This window comes from Hirundo rustica, chromosome 1 (genome assembly GCF_015227805.2).
Source record: "Hirundo rustica isolate bHirRus1 chromosome 1, bHirRus1.pri.v3, whole genome shotgun sequence".
Classification (NCBI taxonomy): Eukaryota; Metazoa; Chordata; class Aves; order Passeriformes; family Hirundinidae; genus Hirundo; species Hirundo rustica.
The window spans coordinates 137,812,943-137,836,419 of NC_053450.1; the positions used below are offsets into that span (position 1 = coordinate 137,812,943).

Here is a 23,477-nt window from a genome sequence, read left to right on the forward strand (position 1 = left end):
GCCATACATAATGGTAAGTTATATTAGAATCTTTTTCAGAGGTTCATTTATCACAAAGGGTAGCCTTTTGTGGAAAAGCCTGATTGAAGGTCTGCATATTCTATGGATTGAGTGAAATACAGGTCTGCAGTGCGTCAATTGTTCAGTACTTGAGTGAAAACTTTTGTAGATTGTCTGCAGGAGCCTGATAGGTCAATAGTTCCTCAGTTCTCTTTTTATGATCTTTTTGTATGTGTGAAGTAAAACGATAACAGTTTTATTCCAGTTCTGAGATTCTTTTCTTCAATTTTGTGAATAGTGTTTTCTAGTCCTTCTTCTGTGCTCCATTCATAGGTGTGTTATAGTGGTGTCTACCTCAGGCATTCTCCCACTTCCCTTCCTGACTACTTAAATTACTACAAGTAGTGCATGTGAAGGTAGCCTTGTTTTGTCCATTCTTTGTTCTGACAGCCTGATGCTGCTCATTTGTGTCACTGATAACAGAACTATCAGTTTCAGAGGGAGCAATATTGAATCTTTAATGTATCTAATGACTGTTTCCCTTTAGTATTCAGCGTTGGCTTTGTCCCCCTGTTTCTGTAGTCACTCATAGCCAGTGGAAATGAAATATCTTATTAAATTAGTTTACTTTTTAAAGGGTATTATTAGTTTGTAGGAAACAATCATAGCTGTATTCACAAGCTGTTGGAAGATTTAAAACTCTCTCATGAGGCTGATTTTGAAGATTGTCAAGTTTATTTCTCAGTGTAATATTTAATTGGTGTCGGGTGATCTGTTATTAAAAATTGGAATTTTTTATCCAGTTGCACCGGCCACAAATAAAAGTTCTCTTACTGCTGTGCACGTATGTTAGAAGAGCAGTGCTCTATGCGTTGCTAATTGTATTGACTTGGAATTCAGCATATGCAAAAGAATTTAAATGTTTGAAACTGCATAGTCAAGTTTTTTGCATTCTAAGCCAGCAATCATTATGGTTTTATAGAACTTCTGCCTTTCACACTGTCAGAGCCATGAATTACACCCATTAGACAGATGTCTGAAGTTGTGGGTCTCTTAAATAGTAAAAATTCTAATATTGCATTAACTTTATGTTTCATAGTCTACATGTGGTGAGAAATACTGAAATTTCTCTAGATTCGCTTTGCTTTAGTAAAATAGGTTTAGCCTTTTTTCCTTTTGATATAGGGTTTCCCTCTCCCTCTCCCAGGTATACAGTGCTCTGAACCAGCTTTGAGATGAAGGAAAGCAAGCTCACCATTTTTCTGAACAAAAATAAAACATCTGAAGGGTATCTGACAAAGTGTGCTGAATTTGGACTTGGTGAGTTTCTGCTGTTTTATAAGCAGAGCCTTTTTGCTGTTTAATGTTGAAGAGGTATAGATTGCCAAGAGGGTGCAGAATAGAAATCGATGGAATGCCATTTGTGACTTCTTTCCACATTGCACTTTTTGTTTTTTAAACTAATGGCATAGATAGTTGGAAGGGCATATATTACCAAAACAATAGTAATGCTTTATATGACTTACTGTTGTGGAACAGCATGATGGTAGCTACATGTTTGTTTCAGAATGGTGTTTGGACAGGATTTATCATCTAATTGCCTTCTTTTGGGGTGGTGGGGTGGTGGTGATGATGTTTCATGATACCTTCTGAGGTTAAGTTGGTTACTTTTCCCCCCCAGTATTGCCTCTCTTTCCTTCCCTTCCTCCCCCCATCCCGGTATTGTAGGGCTCTTGTCATAAGCATATATCTGGATGAAATCAATGAGGGTAGGTAGAAATTTTGATAATATGAACAGCAAGAAGAGATCTTGTCATGTGTGTTTATGTAGGATGTAAAGAAAGTATTAAAACTTGAGATAAATATTTAAATAGAGGAAGATCATTTACTCCAACAGCATATTCAGATTATGTGTCAGGATAATGCTGAGGATTATAAATGTCACTGTCAGTAAGAGTTTTAATGGACTCTTTGTGAGGAGCTCATTTTTTCATTGCATTGAGTTTAAGCTAGCAGCACATCAGCAATAAAGTGCCGAAAAGAAAACCTGTGAGTTGTAGTTTGAGTGGAAATGAACACAAGTTTGGAGCAGAGGGGTTTATTATTAATAGTTTTGCTATGAAGGTGGGAAAACCCTGTCAGTTGAAATTTGGTGCTGACAAACTCTGAAGGACGAAAGATAATAGCTAAAATATTGAACTGGTTTAAAAGAATCTGATCCTAAAGAAGAGGACTAGAAAATGGAGTAATGAAAGCTATTCCATTAAGATGCCTGCCTTAATAGAAAGGAGTCAAGACACTTCAAGGCAGACAGTGGCACACTGCAGTTTTGCCAGTGAGAGACTTGGTATATTCAGTGATATGTTTTGCAGTTGTATAGTCAACTTCTTGTATTTTTCACACTTTTTAAAAAACCTACAAAATTTGCAGTTGAGAGCTGTGAAGTTGTCACTGCCGTTCACTGTGTGATTACAATGCGCTTTGTCCTTCCACATCATACTCTGGATCTTATGGTCAAACTTTTCTGACCTTGCAGTCTCATCTCTTCCTCTATGGGTCTACCACTGAAAAGGAGCAAGAGTGATATACATATGCATGTATATACACATAGAGCATACATATCTCTTGGCAGTTTTAGTGCGTACTTTAAAAAAAAGACTATTGAAAAGCAATGACCTGATTATTTTATGTTAGCGATAGCTGTAAATTGTAATGTTTCCATGTTGCCTTTCTGTGGTTACTTCAGTTCTTGCTTGTTCTGTCTTCTATCTGTTTTATTTCGTATTCCTGTAGCCGTTTTTTAGGTCTTTGTTATTGATTGTTCTGTCTTAAGCTGATTTTTGAGTTGCAGTGAGGAGAGTTGTAATACAGAACAGACATCCGTTCTGCCAGTCTCAGTGCTGTGATTGTTTTTAGAAGACATGTTTCCAAAGAAACTTCAGTTCTGTAGCCTTGGCCTCTCCATCAATGCAGGCAAAATTCATATATATGCTATGATTTTTTTTAACAAGTTAACCTAAACTTAAACAGAATCTCTGTACTGAGTGTGAATTACAATTTTTGAATCTTGCCCAGCTTGGGCAGAGTTGTTCAGTGTTGATTAAAAGGTGTCTGCCTGTATTGAAGCTTGGAGACAGTAGTGCTCAGCTAAACCATCTAAATTGATAAGAACAAAGAACAAGAGAAGGGCCAATTAAAAAGTCAACCTGAAGTAGTTAAGCACATTTTGAAGTACTTAATTAATGTTTGGTTGTCAGGTGGTGCAGCCTTAAGTGTAACTATCTGACTATGAGGTTCTAGAATACCACTTGAAAGCTGTAACTGTTTCTAATGACAGCTATTTGTTGGCCTTCACAAATTTGGGTAATGGGTGCCCCATCTCCTTTCCTCCAGCCCTCCCTTTGAGGACACTAGCCTCAGATCACTGGAATCCAAAAGGGAGAAACTCCCATAAAGGACCATATTATGTTCACAGTGAAGAGGAATCCAGTGCTTCCAGTGGCTCACCATCCAGCACTGAGGTAGATTGCTGTCCGAATGGTTTGAAGCTATGCTATGTTTTCAGAGGTCTTAAGCAAACACAGTAATTTTTTCTGAAATCATTAAGAAATGTAGATCATAAGTCATGCTCCTATTCATGAATACTCTTTAAGTGAACCTAAAACTACTTTGGTTTTAGTTTGTTGTATTTAAGTAACTTAGGCTTGCATGTATTGGCTCGCCGTTACAAAGTGAATGTTTTAAACTTTGAACCTTAAAAAGTTGAGGTCTTTATCAATTGTTCTTACATATCTGTTTTACTTTCTTTTTTAGATCTTTCTGTGCTGTGGCACACTTGTTGTGGTTCTGAGCATATGTGTCTCAGATATGATCACGGAGGTCTTTATCTTAGGATTCTATTCTAGAATTGTACTTGAAAACATTTTTACTTGGGGTAGAAAAAGTATGAAATTCTTAACATGTCCTATTTCATAAAGCTGAACTAATTGTGAATTGTAAACAGGCAGTTATAAAGCTTTTCAAAGATTATTGTGAGAAGTCAGAACATCTGAAGGAAACAAGTGAAAGGAGTTTTGTCCCTTTGTCAGCCATTTTCCACCCCCAAAAAAGACTGCACAGTTTAACGAAGGTGTAACTTTGCCATGAGATCCGTTATGAAAAGTTTCAACTGTTCAGAAGGGGTTGGAAAATACTCATTTGGGCAAGACTGGAAGCATATTTAAGACTAATAATTACAAAGACCATTCCTCACACTCAAAATTCCTTCATTGTAGAGTTATAGAGGCTGGGAGAGCATTTGAGGAAAGTATTGCTGTTACATGCTTGCCCTTTTTTTGTACTTTTCCTTGTGGGGCTATTATTGTTCACTGTTAGAGATGGATATAGTGAGACAGAAAAACAGTACAGTTCTCTGTGTCTTCCTTGTCTAGCATGTCAGCTGTCTCCTTGTGTCACATTCGGACCTTTTCTCAGTGAAAATTCATCTTGAGTGGGCTATGAAAAATGTGGGTTTGAGCCCTTCTTCAATGGAGGGCTGCAGTATGAGATCTGTATCAGCTTGGATTAATTCAAAGTGGGAGCGTGAGTGCTGACATGAGTGGTCATCAATGAACATGGAATCAAGTGTAAAATACCATTGTTCACTCCTGCAGGTGGGACTAGCTGAACACAGTGGACCATTTCAGTACCACATGGATCTGTTCTGATCCTTCACCCCCACTCTGCTGTTGAACACGTTTCTGATAGATTATAGATAGCAGTACAGTCATGGGGTTTAACCGTAGGGATGGGGTAGACAGAAGAGATTACCTGAACATCTTTTGCTGGCTGAGCTCTCAAGGATTTGGGGTTAGTTGTAATGGAGTTTGATAGCAAACTTCAGGTCTTTGGCTGTATATATAGGTGATACGATCATGGATTCACCATATATATGTTATGTTGCCATGCTGGATTGTGTTCCTCAGTTGTGTCAAGGTTCTTGACAAATATTTTGGTCTTTGACTATAAATCCACTCTACAGAGTATTTTCAAAGGGAGTAATTGTGGCAGTCTGCCTTCTGTCAGTAGGTATGAAACTGGAACAACTGTTTTGAAACAGTTAGAAAACCAATTTTCGAAAACATGTACACTTGTATTTCCCTTCTCCACTCCACCCCCACCATGTGGGGTATACTGAGCCTGTGGGGTTTTTTAACTTCTACCTCTAACTCTACCTTATGGAGAGGACTCAGAATGCCCTTTGTGAAAGGAAGCCATTGACTGTTGATCTGTGACAGGCTGCTGTGCCTCCATCAAAAAAGGCTTCCCAGTCACTGAAAGGGCTACAAATGTAGCTTGTTATCCAGCCGCAGATAAGTAACTTTCACCTCTAGAACTGTTACTGCAGAGTCTTGTAGAAACCTATCTGAAAGTGAACCCTACCACTTTCCTCATCACCAGCAGGAAAACTGTGATTATTTGATTCTTAGATTTCAGATTTCTTCTTGAAGGAAGCAGATTGGCCGAGCAATTGAGCATCCAGGCTCATTATCTCATAAATTGAAGTGAAATATTGTTGCTGCCTTGGCAGTTTCAAGTGCAACTTTCTTCTCCTTTGACAGCTGTTAAAAATAACTTGGTTTTATTTGCTTCTGTTTTGCCTTAGATTCATTTCAGCCTATGATCATATTACAAAATAACATAGTGGGGTACTTCTTGCAGTGTTAACATTGTACTGGAATAGAGCATGTTCTTTCTTGTGTCATGGAACTCAGTTTTTTTTGTGCATGTTTAGTTACTAATAAATGAACTGCTTCATGCAAAGACACTTTTTCATTTTGCACTGTGTAGGAAGTTGCCGTAGGTTTAGGGGAGACTTCTTCAGATTACCACACAAAGTGAAGGTGCTGAAAATGTGTTTATAGCTTCACTTTGTGTAAAGAAGTTCTTGTTCTTATAACTCAGAATTTCCTTCTATTTCTGCGATTTCTACTATGAGTTCCCTTGAGGCTGTTGTCCCAACCCCATGCTCATCTGTCCTCCCCAGGTAGGAAGGTTTTGTAGTTCTGTGCGACTTCTTTGGGCCTGCAAGTTTACATTTGAAAAACAGCCTTTTTGGCCATAGTCTTCTTATTCCTGAAGTTTTGACAAAATCATAAGATGAGCAAACTCTGAAGATATCTCAGATAACTTCCTCTTTTCAGAGTTGTTGCAATAGTTTCAAATTTCTGACCTACAAAAGAAAATACAGCTTTAGGGAGACCATTTTATGAGCTTCTTGAGGAGGCAGTCTAGATGTTCTCTCTCTTGATTTTGGCTCGCAGTAAGCTTTAAGTCTGTTGTCCAGTTTACAGAAGAAAAAGTCTAAAACACATATGTTCCTGTAATAGGAATGGATGGTGTGAGGGTACAAAAGTAACCAACCAGCTGCCTTTTTTTCTCTCTTGCTTAACTAGGCAGTCACCAGCATAAGAAGGGAATGTAAGAGAGCTGGATAATGGAGGGGGCTGTAGTGCTAGAAAATAAGAAGAGTGGATTTCATAGCTATATACAGAAATTGTGGCGGGAAAGCTTAGTGTATTGATGTGTTGTATCTATGCGATGCAACACTGTGGAAATCCAGGATTTAACCTGTTCTGTTAACTCTTCTCGTGAAACTACTTACTGTTGAGATCTTGAATAAAACCACTAAAATTGTTCCGTGTGCCACCTGGTCTATATTGCTAGTTTTGATTTGAGGCTATTTTGTTTTTCACTATTCTTGAAGTGCTTTTATATCCTCTGTTTCCAAATTTGTCATTGATGTTGCATAAAGAATGCACTTTTTTCCTAAATCTGCATTTTCTGATGTGTTCCCTCCTCTATAGTACTACCTTTCTGCACTAAGCAGGCACTTACTTGCTGGCCAGAGATACTTTTTTTTTCCCCAGTTGCCTCTTTGTTAAGCCTTTTAAGGCAGCAGTGTAGGCTCATGTGCATTCTATCTGTTAGAACGTGAAGTCCATGTTCTGCAGCTGTGTCACGCAGAGTCAGAGTTCACATGAACAGTGTTATGTGTCCATTTCCACCTGGAGCTGAAGAACTGTGTTCTGCTTAATGCTGAAGGCTTTATTTGACCATGCTGTTTAAGGTGCTGGCAAAAGTGCCATTCATCACAAGTTACAGCTCTTTGGCTTTTCAGTAATATGGGAAGGACTTCAAGGTGGTTTGTTTGTTTTAAACGTTAATGTAGTTTACAGAGATTTGCTTAGGTTTTGGTTATCATTCCTTCCTGATCCAGAAAGTGATTTATCTCTCCCCAAACCCCAAAGGACAACTTAATATGTTAGAGACATTTCAAATATGTATTGTCTCGGCTTTCTAATATGATATACACATAGTTTTTTATACAGGTATTTTTGAAATGGTGTGAAAATCAAGAAATTATTGAACGTTCAGCATACAGTTCTTATTTGAATGCTGCATGGAGTAGTATCTCGATTGCATGACTGGTTTCAGAAAGTGCATGTACTTTATGTGTTAAGTAGGGGATTGCTAAATGGAAATACTTATCCCAAAAAGAGTGTGCTGATAGGTTACATTTGTCCTGTATTTTGCAGCATCAACAAAATAGTGGTTTTACTACTATTACAGCAACTGGCAACAAATATTAGCTTAACTCATTCCACTGGCAAACCAGTTTGCAGCTTTTTTTCTTTCGAAATATTCTTTTGCCTGTGATTTCATAACTATCTGCTTGTATTTCAGAATTTTGTTTTTAAGAGGAAGAATAAACCTTATCATTAAAATAGAAGCAGCAGAAGCTCTGCAGTTACTAAATGTATAAGTTTTTTAAAAATTAAGAAAAAAAAAAATCTATAATAGCTTTAAAATTTTGGAGTTGTTTTCCCTGTCTGGCAAAATATCCTTCATTTTTAGTACTTGTCTCTCACCAAAAATTTTGTTTTCTCCTCTCATTGCTACTGATGTTTTATGAGAGTGATAGTGTTTGTGGTGATGAGCTCTTGTGGTTTACTCACAGGTGTTGTGATAATTCATTATTTTTATTCTTAAAATTTATGATTCCTGAAGCCTGATAATTCATGAGAAACTCATGTTTTCAAGAAGGTTTGTATATTTAATTGTTTTACTGCATTCAGAAAACAAAGAATCAGATCTCATCCTTTTTATTAATTTGAAATTGTTGATTAAAAGCAAATTGAAAAATCTTTTGAGGACCTGGGTTATATTTCAGTTTTTGTGGAGTAGTTATGTAACATTTAAGAGTAGACTCAGTAGCAAGGCTGTTTTTGTAATCATGTTCATTTTGGTGGTGTGTAGGGATGAATTAGAGCAGGATCCATAAAATGTGCTGTCTACTTAGACTATCCAGCTAGAACTGGAAAAAGATCTTGGCAAAGTGAACACTTCAAGGATCTTAACTGCTAATAAGGCTGTAACTGTAGGTTTTGGGGATAGTGACCAAAAGAAAGGCAAGGAGGGGGAGGTGTGCTAAATGGAAAAAGATACAAAGGTCAGTAGGAAAGCAGAGTGGATATGGAGTTTTTCTATGATGGAGAGATGGGGAGAAGATAGGTCACTAACCTTGGTTAGGCAGGAAAAAAGTGTTGTCGGGCTGTGTCTTCAGCTGCTTTTTCGTATCTTCTTTCTCTAGTGGGTCTAGCTGATTCTCTCTTCCATTTTTCTTGACAGTTAATAGAGTCAGGGGATTTAAGATGCATCGGTGTTTGCATATTATGTGTGGGTTTGGATGATGTTAGTCTCCCTTGACTGCCTGTGCTCAGAGGGATATCTGGGTGGCGAGTGGTGTTTTAACATTGCGTATCTTCTTATTGTCACTGCCTTCTTCAAATCATTATTTGTATGAGTGACAAACTAGCTCCACCCTTTGCCTTCTAACTGGCATTTCAGTTCTGTTGCTTTTTTTGATCTAACCATGTTCATTCTACTTCTGTTTACTCCCTGTGGCACTCTTCCTCTAACTGCAGTTCAGTGCTACCATGCTTGATATTCCTTGGCCAGCTGACAGCTCACTTATCTAATGCACGTGGAGCCTAACGGTTTCATAGACAGGTACTACTTCTTGTCCTGGGCTTCTGGTCAGTAGGGTTTTTTTTCCCAACCTCTATAATGAACTTTACCCTGCATGTAGATGAACAGAAGTAATGGCTTCACAGAGGGGTGTGAACTCTTCCTATTTAAATTGCTAACTTACAAGTCTGACTAATGTTAATGTGTTTAGTCATTTATTTGTTGGCTGTTCTAGCAGAAATGTTAGTCAAGCATTCGTATAGATCATGGATGGAATTATAGTTCGTGAATAAATGAAATACCACCAGTTCTGTCGGCAAATCTGAGTACCTTGTCCTCAGACTTGCTGTCAATATTTTTCTGAAAATGTACAAGCAATCATTAGTTGCCAAAATTACAGTTTTGAACGAATGTATGTTGTTTAGTAACATTTACTTAAAAGTTAAAAACTATTTTTTCCATTTGTATGGTGTGTGTTCAGTTATATAGCCCAATACTTCATTCTTTACTTAATAGTAACACATTGAAAGAACAAACTCAGATAGCAGACTCAGTTGAAGGCAGGCGTTTTAGCCAAAAATTCTGCCACTGTTAATATTTGAGCAGTTTGTAATGCACATAAATAGTTGATTTATCACACATGTTTTACAAAAACTTAAAAGTGAATCAATCTGTGTTCCCTGAACCGTAGAATGATAAGTGATGAGAGCACTTGTATCAATCAGCATGGTTAGAATTTCTACACAGGAGCTTTCTGCATTACGTATAAAGTGATCTTGTTTGTCTTGATTAATTTTCTACTGCATATTTACATGGTTGCTAGTAAACAGAGGGAGGGGAAGAGAGAAAGATGCATGTAATCGTTTTTGTAATTTTTTTCAGGTATTTTTAGCAGCAATGATGTAGCAGTATCATTTCCAAATGCAGTATCTGGCTCAGGATCTAGCACTCCCGTTTCCAGTTCTCATTTACCTCAGCAGGCTTCAGGCCACTTGCAGCAAGTGGGAGCTCTATCACCTTCAACTGCGCCTTCTGTAACTACTGTTGTTGCTGCAACTCAGGTAAACTATCACAAGAGTTTAAGATAGAAAACCATGTTACTGACCTGCTTGATTTCAATGTTAAAAGGAACGGTAATTTTTTTGGAAAATTGGTTAATAAACATTATATTTGTTGTGAAATACTGTAGTGGCTGGAAGTTCCCCATAGTATTACATAATCTTAATCTGTAAAGCACATAGGTTTTTGTTTTGTTTTGTTTTTAATGTAGTCTGAGGAAGTGTTTATTAATAATAACTAATATTATGACTAGTAGCATAAATGCTGGTTGTAGTTCATCAGTGTTTTATCAGAACATAAGAAAGTATTTTAAAGAGTAAAATATGTAACATTTTCCATGTTTGATGCAAAAATGATGGTATCAGTTAAAGAGTGGTTTGTTTGGGAGATTTAACAGATGGACAATTAACCCTGCAAAGAGATGGCCAAAGCTGACATCTTGGTAACGAATGAATGTTGACATACATGTTACAGTTTTGTATTTGAAAAGTCATGCAAATGAAGATCCACAGTTCATGTTTGATTGTGAGGGAATAAGGGAGGCACAGGAGAAGTGTAGAAGGGTGGCATAGTTGAAGTAATGAACCAGAAAAAATACCTTTATGATAGTATTCTGTATGAATTTAAGTTGGATAAGTTATAGTTGCAGAAAATCACCATGATTACTGTTGAAATATGAAGGAATACTGCAATATACATGATGATTTTATACTCCTTGTTTCTTGCATTTTTCATTTTCTGATGGGAATCTCTCTTGAAATGAATGTATCAAAACCATGTATTTTTGTGTGCTTATAAGCAGTGAACTTATAATTTATCTACAGTGATCTAAGATAGTGGATATAAACATGAAAAAGCTTAATGTGTGTGTGTGCACAAGTGGGTGGATAGCTGAAATGCTCTGTGAAGACCAACACAGATTACATTTCAATAGCAGATAGCAATTTGTTCTTATAGGTGGCAGTTCATATTTTAACATCATTCTTCTGGTTTTCTGAAGAAATAAGGTGGTTTCACCCAAAATTGAGTGGTACCTCCTTTACACAAATTAGTAGAAACTACTTTAAAGAAATTAATTAAAAATTTGGTACTTTAGGAAGTTCTCAAATTTTATTTTAATTCCAAAAATCGTTACGCAGTCTAACTCATTGACAACATTTAAATCGAACAGTTTGGAGTTCAGGGGAGGGGTTGTGTCATAGTTTAGTAGCAGGTTAAAAGTTTTAAGAAAACCCCAAAAAAGTCAATGCTCAGTTTTCACAGAGGAGAGGTTTGCCATCAGAGTCTTGGGAAGACTTGGCTTTTTTGTACAGCTCAATGTATTCATAAATGGTCTGAGGAAAGGAGGAGGAGGAGGAACAGGCACCCAAGTTTGCTGATTATGCTGGGTTGTGCAATGAGCCATTATGAGATCAGCTGTCACAAACTGCTGAAAGACCACAACTAGCCTGTGTTGACAAGGTGGTAAGAGGGCAAATAAAATCAATGTTAAAGGGAAAGGACAGTTTCTATTCAAAACAGAGACGGTACATGCCAAAAGAGGTACAAGAAGAGCCATGGCAGTGAACAATGGCAAAGAACATCTTTATAAGGAGTGAGTAAATAGTAAGGGACTTGTGGCCTCAAAAAGAGACACTGAGATGGGATAAGACAAAGGTCTGTAAAATAAATTGACATGAAGAAGTTAAATAAGCAAGAGTTGTGCACTATCACTTCTTTTTGTTAACCTCTGTTAGAAAATAAACAGGTTGAAAAAACAATTAGACAAAACCCATATTTAATGAGTCAGGAAGAGAAACACAATAGTATTTTTTTTCCCCTCTTGTTGTCAGAAAAAAAGAGTAGTATACCCTAGGAGATGGACCTTCTCATACTGTTTAGCTGAACTAGAGAGCCCTCCATAGGTTAACTGCGTAAAATCCCTGTCCTTCCTTTGCCTTTGTTTCTTGTCAGTTGCCTTGGGGACTTTTTTGTTTTTCTTCCCCAAAGAAGCAAAGGAGTTGTGTATCTTGCCTCACTACCAAACTTGTTTTCAAGTGGTCATAGATTTACTTGTCAGGATCCTAGTCACAGGTACTACAATTTAAAGAGTCTTGGGTTTGAGATGTACAGGGAGATTGAAATTGTGAGTTTTGGTTGACGGCCGTAAAGGTGAGCTCCTGTATCTGAGTTAACAAAGTCCTCCACTGCTTCAGTGAATCTTCTTTCCTTTCAGTGCATAAGGTCCATGCTATCTTGGAGAGATTTGGCCAGGAGAGCCTAGTTTAGCATAGTTTGGCATGCAGTTGCCCAGTTGCTCTTCCCTTGAAGCAACCTTTTTTTTTTTTTTTTTTTTAAATCTCTTCCCCTATCCCCCACCACCTTCCATTTAGCATAAATGACTGATTAGATGTCAAGGGTTAGTGGTTTACCTACTTACTTCTGTGTAGTTCCATCAGAGTGCTGTCTGCTTACTGAGCTCTTGTGGATGTATCTTCAATGTTTACCCGCCTCTTGACCATGGAAGTCTTCAAATTGGAGTGTTGCCAATATGTTTCTTGCGTAGTGTTCTGATTAAAAAAAACCCCATCATCCTAGGTTATAAGCTAAGGTAAGCTTGCATCTCTATAGCAGGAAAAAAGTAATAGTTAAAAAATTAGGTTTTACTTAAACAATTAGTTAAGAGAGCAAGTATGACCAAATCTTGTCTGCTCACTTAGTCATGTTAGCAGATGTGCTGTTGGTGCTAAAACTTGGAATAGTCTCAAAAATGAGCTGCTAATGTGCATCCTGTAAGATTTCAGCTAGTTTTTTAAGTCTCTGTTGGGCATTTGTAATTATGATTTTGAGGACATCATAAATTTGTCATTTTTTCAAGGATTTTTTTGCAACCTTTTTAAAAGTTGTCAAGAAATTCTAAAGAGAAGGTCTTTGGAAAAAATAATATTCCCATAGAATTAGTCTCAGAATTAGCTGATACATTCTGATTATAATGGCATGATAGGCATCTAAAGCAGAAAATTTGAAAGCAACTGCCATAAATTAGGTAATACTGTTTTTAAAAACTGCTATTAAATTAATACTACTCAAAATGATAAAATAACTTCTGTTATTTTTAATAACTTACAGGCTTGTATAAAACTTCGGTGATTAAAATCCTGAAGTGCAGTTTTTTCCTTCAACAACTAAGCAACACTGATTTTAAAGCTTAAAAAATCCTCACAGCATGAAAATCCTGGATTTTGAGTTTTCATTCTGTTGACTAGTATGATAGTTTCCATACTGTGGTTTTTGTTTGTTTGTTTTTAAGACAAAAACACAGTGTGGGCCTTGTTACAATCCCCTTTTCTGCCTCATTTTCTTTTCCCTCATGCCACTTATAATTTTTATTCCAAACTAATAAACCCAGAAGACATTATGAACTTGTGTTCCATGCTATGCTGTAACTGATTTGAAGTGCTGGTGTTCCTCACCAGGTGGGAACCAGTGGACTAGTAAAAATGCCACTTGCTGGAAATGCAGGTTATTTTGCATGCTTTTCTTTTTTTAATATGTCTTGGCCATAGACTCAGGTTACACTGCTTAATTCAATAAGGCTTTATTATCTAACAATGCATTTAACATTTGCAAAATGTAATTAAAAAGGTGTACAGTCCACACAAATATTTTCTCCTGGTTTTCCATGAGTTGGTGCTCTTGACATGGTTGTGGGTAATGCCTATTTGATATGTAACAGCAAATTGCTGTATCCCAAACTTGTGTCTTTTCTCTCAGCAGTGTGTCTTTAACTTTCATATAGTTATTGATATGTGCTCTGTTAGAGAAAAATTGCTGTCTTCCATTTGGATTTTGTATATCAACTTTCCCCTTTTAAGCCAGGTCATGAGTTGCACCGCTTGAACATCCTATGCTCGTTTTTTATCTCAAATATTTCATAGTGCTTCATAGTTATAGCAAAAAATGTTTGTTAGCCTGCTATGCTGTTTTGTAACAATTTGCTGTACTGCTCTTTCTGATAAGTTATTCTTAATTATTAACGTGTTCATAAAAGACATAGTGATCTGGGTGCCTCAGTATCTTCTGATGTTGTACAGCAGGATTTGTTTTTGTTCATTCAGTACTGTATAATTGAATGTTTGCTACTTTGGTTGGGATTGAGATTGAAATTGCTTGAGCTGTGTGTTCTTTTTGATGATTTAAATTAGTGAAATTACCCTACTAGAGCTCTGTGGCCAATTGTTACTGGGGTCCCCAGGTGCTGAATGCAGAATCAAACTGCAGAATTAGAAGTAAAGGTTTTTGACTGGGCTTTCTTCAGTCATTGATTGTTAAAGCCATTTAATGGTTCAGACTGTGTTGCTTTCAAGAAAAAAAGTACTTAAGTGTCTTGTAATCTCATTTCAGTAGTGCTTTTAGTGGGAGTGGAAATGGCATGTAGTAGTTCGCTTAATACATAGTCTTTTACTTAAAAAAATTGTAGCTCATCAAATTTCTGGGATTGGTATTGTATGATCCAGTAATGTATGATCTTTACATTATAGTAATCTCAGTTCATTGAGAAATTTTAAGGATTTATTCTTATTTTGAAAATTCAATATCAGATTTTCAGTTTATATTTGATTTTTTTTTTCATTCTGCTGTGTGATGGTATCTCTGCTCTTGGTGACTGTAATAAGTACATCTTCAATTTTAAGCGATATGGCTTGTACTTGTTACTAACCTCTTCTAAGGATACAATCCAGAAGATTTTCTTATGGTGGGTGGTGGGGTTTTTTTGTGTGGGTTTTTTTTTGTTGGTGGTGGTGGGTTTTTTTGTGGTGTTGTTTTGGTTTTTTTTTTCTTGTTTGTTTGTTTTTGGTTTTTTGTTTGTTTGTTTGTTTTTGTTTTTGCTGCTGCTGCTGCTAGATTTTTCTTTCATTTCTAAGTGTTTTTCCTCTGCAGCTTTTGTTTTATTTTCTTCCTAGATTCCCAACTCTTGCTCTGTGCACTGTGCTTCCTTTACCACAGGGGCAGATAGTGTAGAGGGAAAAGGACAAGAAGTATCTGTAACAGCAGTTCTTGTGGCTTGCACAGAGATAGGGAAACTGAATCGTTGCTGTTTGTTATTCCTTACATCCAGGATTTGTTTGTGATGGCATGATAGGTTCACTTCAACATAGAGTTATGAACTACTGCCTCCAGGGTGCAGATGTGGTAATTGGGAAGGTAGGTGCTGCTGCTCAGTTGCAATTTGGAGTGAAAGAAGTTCGCTTTTTATCACTTCCATTGTCCCTTCCAAAGTTCCTTTGGCTTTACTTCCATTAGGAGCAGTACAAAAGCAGCAGGGTTTTCTTTGGCATTCATATAGAGGTGGTTATCCTCCTTTGTCTGATCCAGCTTCTAGGGGGAGATAAGGCTTATTTTTTTCCAGTATATTTGGAGTTACTTGTTAACAGCAGAGGAATGTGAAAGCTAAGGAATCCTGGGATCTTTTCTGAATGTAGGGCATGTGATGTTTCAGTTGCATCTGTCCTGTGGTTTTTATTTTCTCATTCTCTGAATTAATCTAGTCCCTAATTTTGGATCTCTGTATTCCCCAGCTCTTTCTCCAAATTACTTGTCTACACTATTTTTGGCTTCCTGTTTTAGTGGGTTTTTTCCTTGTCATAGTTTAAGTCTGCTCATCATTTTGCATGCTATCAAGGGAACTTTCTTGTCCTTTTTATTTTATATTCTGGCACTCGTGGGAAAATAAATGAAAAGACAGGAAATAGGAACTCTATTCTTAGTTTTTGTTCCTTTCAACAGAGAAGTTAGAAACAGTTTTGAGAGCAATGTTATTTATACCTTCCACAACAGGGGTGGAATTATGAAGGAACTTAATAGTACATCTTAAACAAGTAGATGTTCCTTTGCTGAAAATTCAAGGTAAGAGGGATTTTTGTAAGTCTGCAGGAGGGGGTTTGGGCATTTTCATGGGAAGTAAAATGCACCTACCTTATTGATAATGCTTTCAAGTTTACAACTGTGACCTCAAATTTTGGATGCTGCATTCTTAAATTTAGTATGGCCAAGAAAGATACTCCTTTGTCCACTTTCTTTCCCATTCTTGATCAGAGACACATACCCTGTGTTTCCTGCTGCTTTGGATTTATGTTTTTTTTAAATTTAATACTCAGCACAAAGTAAACGTGAGGAAGGAAAGAAGGAAAGTTTCAGGTTAAGCATCTGAGGTTTGCTAGAGCTGGGCAGACTGCAGTGTTTTAAGGGACGGTTCTGGGCCATGCTCCCTGTGGATACTCTAGAAAATGGCAGGTCTATCAGCTATCAGTGTTTAATCAAATTTTCTTTGGTGAGTAGAATAAATGCATGGGAAAAAAAAAAGCCAAGCTGCCCTCAGTTCTAGGACTTTAAGGTGTGACAGATGTGAACTGCATTAGATGATTGGCTGCTTAAGTGGGTTTCCTGCTCTGCTCCCAAAGATGCACATCTCAACTGTATGTAAGTTAAGAGCTGGTGTAATACTCCAGTAGTCACCTTTGGATCAGAACATTTTAAAACTAGAGACTTTGACATGACCTCAACTTACTTAAGCAATAATCCTTTTTTTTGCAGTGCAAAAGAACTTAGCATAATTATATTAAACTGCATTAAGATGTGTAATCAGAGATGATTTCCAGAACTCAAGAAAAACTTGACTCTCTTTTTGCGTATTTTTCAGGCCACTTTCTGAAGTTTGTTCCTTATCATAGAAATGATTGAGGTACTGAATGCTGTAAGAGCTCTTAGGAAGTCCAGAGTGCAGATAGTATAGATTTCTACTGCATATTTGGTGGGTGCCTTGTGGTGAAACCTCTCACCTCTTAGTAATTAGTCCTTAAGGTAAAGCATAGACAGCAATTATGACAATATGTTAATATATTGCTAAATTTCTCCAAAACAAGTTAGTTAATTTTTTAAGTTCAGTTTATAGATTGTCATACACTGTATGTTGTTGGTTTGGGGAGGGGGTGTTGTTTGTTGGGGGTTTGGTGGGTTTTTTTAGTGTTTTAGAGATTTTTGTTTGTATTATTTTTAATATGAATGGTAATTAAAAAGAGACTAATAAAACATCTGGAGATAATGATATTACATGGTTTAAGCAGCATGCTTCCAGAAAAATGAAATTAGATACTTACTGTGGTACTAGAATTCTCTAATCAATAGAAATGCTGGATACATGAAAACTAATTATCATATTTTATGTTACTCTCAAAACATTTCTTGATGACAAAGTCTCTTGAATGAGGCTCCTACCCACAGGGTCAAAGGTAAGATATCAACATGCATCACAGGATGTTTGGATGCTGAAATTATTTGGTTTTCCTTATCTTATAACTTAAAAGCAAGATACAAAAGGAAATCTCAGTGCATCCAGAACAAAAAGCTATCATTCTTAACAGAGTATGTTGTTCATCTTTGGGACTCATTGCCACAGGAAATCGTCAGTGCTTCTAGATTGGGAAAGGGTGCTAAATGCATCCTTCAGCATGTTGTAGACAGAGAGGTTTGATATTGTGGTGTAGGTTGTCAGTGCAAACCAGACTTTCCTTCCAAACCCACCAAATCATATTTGTGTCACAGCCACTTAAATTGCAGTCTTGCAAAATGAAAAATGTGAAAGAACTGTACTAGTAAAAGTTTTTCCATCAAAATTGTCTTGTGTCTCACTTAAAAGCTGTTTTAATTTTTAGCTACTTCTGGTCAAAACGGTTAAAAATCTAATTTTCTTTTCATGCAGTCTTGCTGAGGATTTTTGGGGTGGGGGAGGAGGAGAAGTAGCAAGGAGGAAGAATTTACAGCCAGAGGGAAAATTCCTTCTAACATGTGACTCAACTAGAAGAACAAAGGAATCATAGTTGCAAGTAATCTAGTATTTAGCCCAATGAAAATCTTGTTTTCCTCTTGCTTCAGAAAGCTTGTCTTCATGTAGACTTGTGCAGTATAGAGGTTGTCTGAAAGGCGGTTGCGAGGTTTTGCACTGTGCCGCATGCTGAGACAACTGCATCAATGTTTCGCTCTAGCAATAAATGTTTTCTGCCTTCAAGCTGAAGCTTATTTAGCTTGGCTTATCTGGTGCTGCTGTAGCAACCATCAGTCTCCAGGCAACTGAGGCACATTGACCTCTTCGTTGAACTGAGTGTAGCTCTACTTCAATTTAGCAGCCTGAGACGATAATAATGGTGTTGAATGTAAAAAGTGTGAAATTTTCGTGTTCGTATGCAATGGAAATAATAAAACTGTTTAAATGAAACAATGTTTAGGTCTAACTTGAAAAAGATTTCAAGTATGCATGGTGTGTGTTGGTTGCTGAGACGGTGGCCTTACAGACCTTATATAAATGTTGAGAATCTTGCAAACATTTTTGCATAGCAGCAAATCTCCTACTGAAGGTGTTTGTTTCATCACTTAAATAGCAAAGACTGTTGCTATTTAGATAGTTAAAATGTCCATGGTTGTGAATAAGTAACTAATTCTTTATTATTACTCTTTTTGAAATTATAGATCATCTTGAAAGCACTTTTCTATTAGATCCATTATTTACAAATTGCAAGTTTCTTTGAAATACTTTGAAATACTTTTGAAAGTTCTTTGAAATACTGGTATGAAGAAAATAGATGCCTCTGTGGGTATACTGAGGTTGTTTCCTAATAAAGTCATTTTTTCTGTTAGTCAGTGTGAGAGTGAAATTGAGATTCCTCATATATAGATTAAAATTCTTGGGCAAGAGACTGCTTCCATGTCCATGTAGAGCACATACAGTTTAAGTGTTGTGAAAACAGATGATGGAAAGGATAGAGCATCCAACTTAAGGTGAGTGGGCTTTGTGTTGAAATGATGGCTCTGTTTTCAGTTAGGTCTTTGGAGGAATCCCAGGGTCTTATCTCTGCAAAGCCTCCTTTAAAAAACGACCCAAAACCTGCAGCAAAACAAGACCCCAAACAACAACAACAAAAAAACAAACAAAAAAGACCTCTTAATGAGGTAGCATTCCAGTAAGTTTTTTTAAGTCTCTTTTTAATGTCTATATATAAATATATAGATCTTAATTGGTTAAAAATTACATAATATTTAGTTAGTTAACATGAAAGAGAGGAGCAAAGTGGTAGTACAGTTGAGGTTAGTGTTTTCACATTATTGGAGGATAGGCCTTCTATCCATGTGGTTTTTAATGACTTTATGTGCCCTTGTTGTACACTGGGCAGAGATATAAATTAGTTTCTGTAGGTGTGCCATTAATTTTTCATTTTGCCTTTCAAATCCCACTGTGTTTCCCAGTTGTATTCATTCATGCCTTTCTTGGAAAGTATTTGACTGCTGGTGTTTGAATGTTAGATGGTTTCATTTAATTGATGGATTTATTTGTATATTTAATCAAAACAATTGATTCTCAAAGACAGTATTTGCTTATTAGCTTGTTCATAAGCTAGAGTCTTCATTACAGCTAGAAGTTCAAAGGATTTATTTTTTGCTGCAGACAGAAAAAGTACTAGCAATGTGAATATTGTATCCCGGAACGATGTCACAAATACAGATTTCCTGACAGATTTAAATAATGATGATTTGTACACTTGTAATTAATGTTCTTTTTCTTTTTGACTGAAAAGCTGCTCTTTTCTTCTAAGGCATCATAAACCCTTTTTCTGATTTTATTTTAATGTTTCCAACCTCCTAATTATACCTCCCAGTTAATTCTTTTATTTCAGCTAGGTGGCAAAAACATTTTTTGTGCTATTGGACCTTGATTATCTGTTTTAAAAAATCCCTGAACTTTCAAGGCTTTAGGAGTGCTGGGATGGTAATGGTGGCAGTATGGGAGGGCTATCTTATCAACCTCAGTGTTGCTTTCATAGAATGAATGTGTAAAAAACTATGATGGATGTTTGGGTTTGATTTGAATTGGTGATTGTGATAGCAGGTGAGGTTTGCTGTAAAAATTCACTCTGATTCCAGTCATCAGTAGTGCTGTAGGTTGTTTTAGTCAAGTGGTCAATATCGTTTGCTTTAAATTTTGTTACGTTCAGCTTAAGACACCAAAACAAATATTAAAAATATGTAAATCAAAGTATCAATTTAATTAAAATATATTAATTGTAATTGTCATAGTACAGATTAATATTGTTTTGTGTTTTGCTAGTTGTTTTGAAAAGTCGGATGATAATTTTTGGAAGAAATGTGGGAACTATATTTTATTAAGGATTTTCTGGGTTGTCTTCCATCTGTGTTTCTTGGCATATAGGAAAACAAACAGGAATTTACATTTTTGTTTTTCCTTTGGAAACAAGGTCTTGATAAGCATTCTGAGATAATCTAAGCGAATTCTGTATTTGTGGTGAAAACTGTTTGTGGTGAAAACTTTCAAGGGTTGTGCCGCAGGAAGTGATGCATGAGAAGGTGTCAGTGTGGCAGGACTCCTCTGTACTGTACTGTGCTGTGACCACCCTTCTGTGGGTGTGCTTTGCCTTCCCACAGGAGGAGAGTGATGATGGATATTGGTGGGTCCTTCACCTCTCCTAAATGCAGTTAAAGGTTGTACCATAAGTACTGATAGCATAAAAGGAAGTAAGAGCATATTCTTCCAATTGCCTTCAATACCCAAGAAAAGGCCTTAAAAAATTCTAGGGATGAAAATAATATTTCTTCACTTGCCCAAATTAAGGTAGGAAACACAAGGCAAGGTTGCTTCTGCTGCTGTCTCTTGATAGGTAGCTCTTTTCTCCTCTCAGAAAAGAAAATAATTTATATATATGCACATTATATTTTTTATTACAATTATGTGTTTAGAATTAATATGTGTTCATATTTAATCTAATTTAATTTTAATGCAGGTTTTATTAATTAATTGTTCAGATAAATGTTGCTGGCCATAGACCAAAATGCATCAGCTTAAGATGTGTTCTAGATGAAGTAAACTGATGCTAACTCTTGGTCCTGTGTTTGAATTTCCTTCTATATTTCATGAAGCTAGACACGTGTGGAAAGTGTTTCTAACATCTCAAAAGGGTAGCAGGGCAGCTTGCAGAAAATTAAGCTTTAAATTTCATCCGCATCAAAATTTTTTACATGATTTCAGTAGTAGTTTACCGTAAGTAGTTGTTAGTGGTATCTCTAATGCTCTTTATTTCTTGACTTTGTATTAGTAGGAGCAAGGGGGAGTTCTGCACTTCATATCACAGCATCATGCTGTGATGAATAACCTGGTATGGTTGGTAAATGGTGTGACCCCAACCACAGGAACTATGATATGTTTTTATTTTAAACAAGAAATAAAATTAACCTTCGAAATTATTTTTGACAAATAAATATTGGAGGAAATAGGTAATTAGGCAATGTGTCACTAATTGTAAAGCATGATGATGATATAATACAAAGCTACAATACAGCAATGACAGTTTTTAAAGCAGAGACAGAAAGGGGTGTTGATTGGATATAAACTGATTAAGAAGCTGTCTTGGAATTGGTTGTTCTGGCCATCGTTGTTGCCCTATCAGGAAAGGAAGAGAGTTCAGTAATGGTTTAACTGCAATTAAATCCCTCCCCTTTCTTTGTGGAAACTCGACTGTAGGCATTTCAGCATTAGCCTAAACAATGGTTTTGAATATGTTAAGCCTCTAACAATTAGGGAGCAGTTTGGGGCATTGAATAATGTGGAATGATGCAATTGAACCTGACAGCTTCAACAGTCAGCCTACTCATGGGACCCAAAAGTTGTTCACACTTGGTTTCATCTCTCATCACACGCTGAGTATTAAAACCTTACTGGTGTGGAGCTGAGACAGAAATGAGTCCTGTTATCAGAAAATATTTCATAGCGTAAAACTTGAAAGGAATGGGAGAAAAGGCATGTTCAAAGAGTCTCAAAGTTTTGAGACTCAATCTGACTGCATGCAGCTGAGTATTGTCTCATTTTTCTCCCCTTTGTTTTTTTCTGCTGAAAGAACATGTAACTTTGGATTGAAGAGACTGCTTTCTTTGGAAATTTCAGATAGGAGTAAATGTTCAGATGTGAATGCTCTGGAAACTTTATAGACATATTGTTAAATACTATCCTAGAGCCATGCAAACTATTCTAAATATTTTTGAGGGCATCTATATATATGAATTAAATGAAGGTAACTTGCAAGTCTTGTCCTTTAGTTAGAAGAATATGCTTGTACTTTCTCTCTTGATGTAGAGGAAGTATTTTTAAACATCAGTCAAATATCAATCATTTCTTACTGCACATGAGCATTCTCTGAATTACAGTGCATTGTCCTTCTGTGCTGCTCTGCTGCTTATGGCCTTACTGATTTATTGAACATGCCATAAAGGAAAGCAGTGTGTTGTACACCTCTAGATGGGCTTAAATCCTTCTGCTAAAATATTTTCAGGAAAATTTGCTGCCTTTTCAAAATAAATACTTAGTAGTCTTGGGTTTTTATTAGTTCATACATTTTGATCATGTATTGCGTTGAGTGTTTAAATAGAAGCAGTTGAAATAAGGAGCAATACAGTCTTAAAAGTTCTGCATTTTAGAACATGTGTCAGTCCTGTGACCTTAATATGTATTGACAGGATGATTGTGCATTTTTAATAAATGCTTGCTACAGCTTGTTTCAACTATGAGTGAAACATGAAGCTCCTATTTCACCTTTAAATAATGTAGCACTCCTCCACCTTCTCTACTTTCTTGTCAGATGAAGTTGTCACATATATAAGAAAGCTTCACAAATCATTATTCTTGTCATTTTACATTGCCATTTTAAAAAAGTATTTTCAAAGGTTTTTTATTTGCCTTCACCTTACTTGAACAATTTCATTGTGTCTTTCTGCTTTAAGAGTTGCATAGGATGCAGGATAGCATTGGAACTTGTATAACAATCCTTTACTACTATTTTAAAATGCAAACGGGGTAATGTTTAGGGTGAAACCACTACTTGTGAAAAAACGCAAATTCCTAGATATTGTTTAAATCCTGCTAAGTCTTTTGATCTGTTATATCAACCCACTTAGCAAACGTTTAATTCCTTTGATGTCTTCTGTTTTGTGGTGTGATAGTTAACAAACTTTAGCAACTCCATTCAAGGTACTTAGGTACTTTCAGAAAGTTCTTAAAGCTATTTGTGCTTGTTTCAGTCAAATAAACGTGTATTCCACTTGCTGATTATAGCTACCCTGCCAACGTAGATTAATATATAGCTGCAGTTGCACAGTTTTAAGCAGCCTTGCCGTGAATTACTGAGAGCTAAGTGTAGAAGCTGCTGTGTAATGTGAGCCATACATACACTTACTGGAATTAAACTAAATCTTTTAAGGAAATACGCTAAAACTAAACAGGCTTAAGACCTGGTGTTTGGAGTTTAAAACTTGCCCCCCTACCCCTGAAACTATGAGTAGAACTCATAACATCATATAAACTTTCATTTTCCTAG

At 36.5% G+C, this 23,477-nt stretch overlaps 1 protein-coding gene across 4 annotated transcripts in view; it reads left to right on the forward strand.

Annotated features, from left to right (window-relative positions):
• MLLT10 (MLLT10 histone lysine methyltransferase DOT1L cofactor) overlaps nucleotides 1–23,477 on the forward strand; it is a 125,587-nt gene that overhangs the window by 81,208 nt on the left and 20,902 nt on the right. For all 4 annotated transcript variants that reach the window (XM_040067580.2, XM_058419260.1, XM_040067507.2 and 1 more), the window contains one exon: nucleotides 9,892–10,070. In XM_040067580.2, the coding sequence (XP_039923514.1) occupies nucleotides 9,892–10,070 (179 nt within the window). The remainder of the gene's footprint in view (nucleotides 1–9,891; nucleotides 10,071–23,477) is intronic.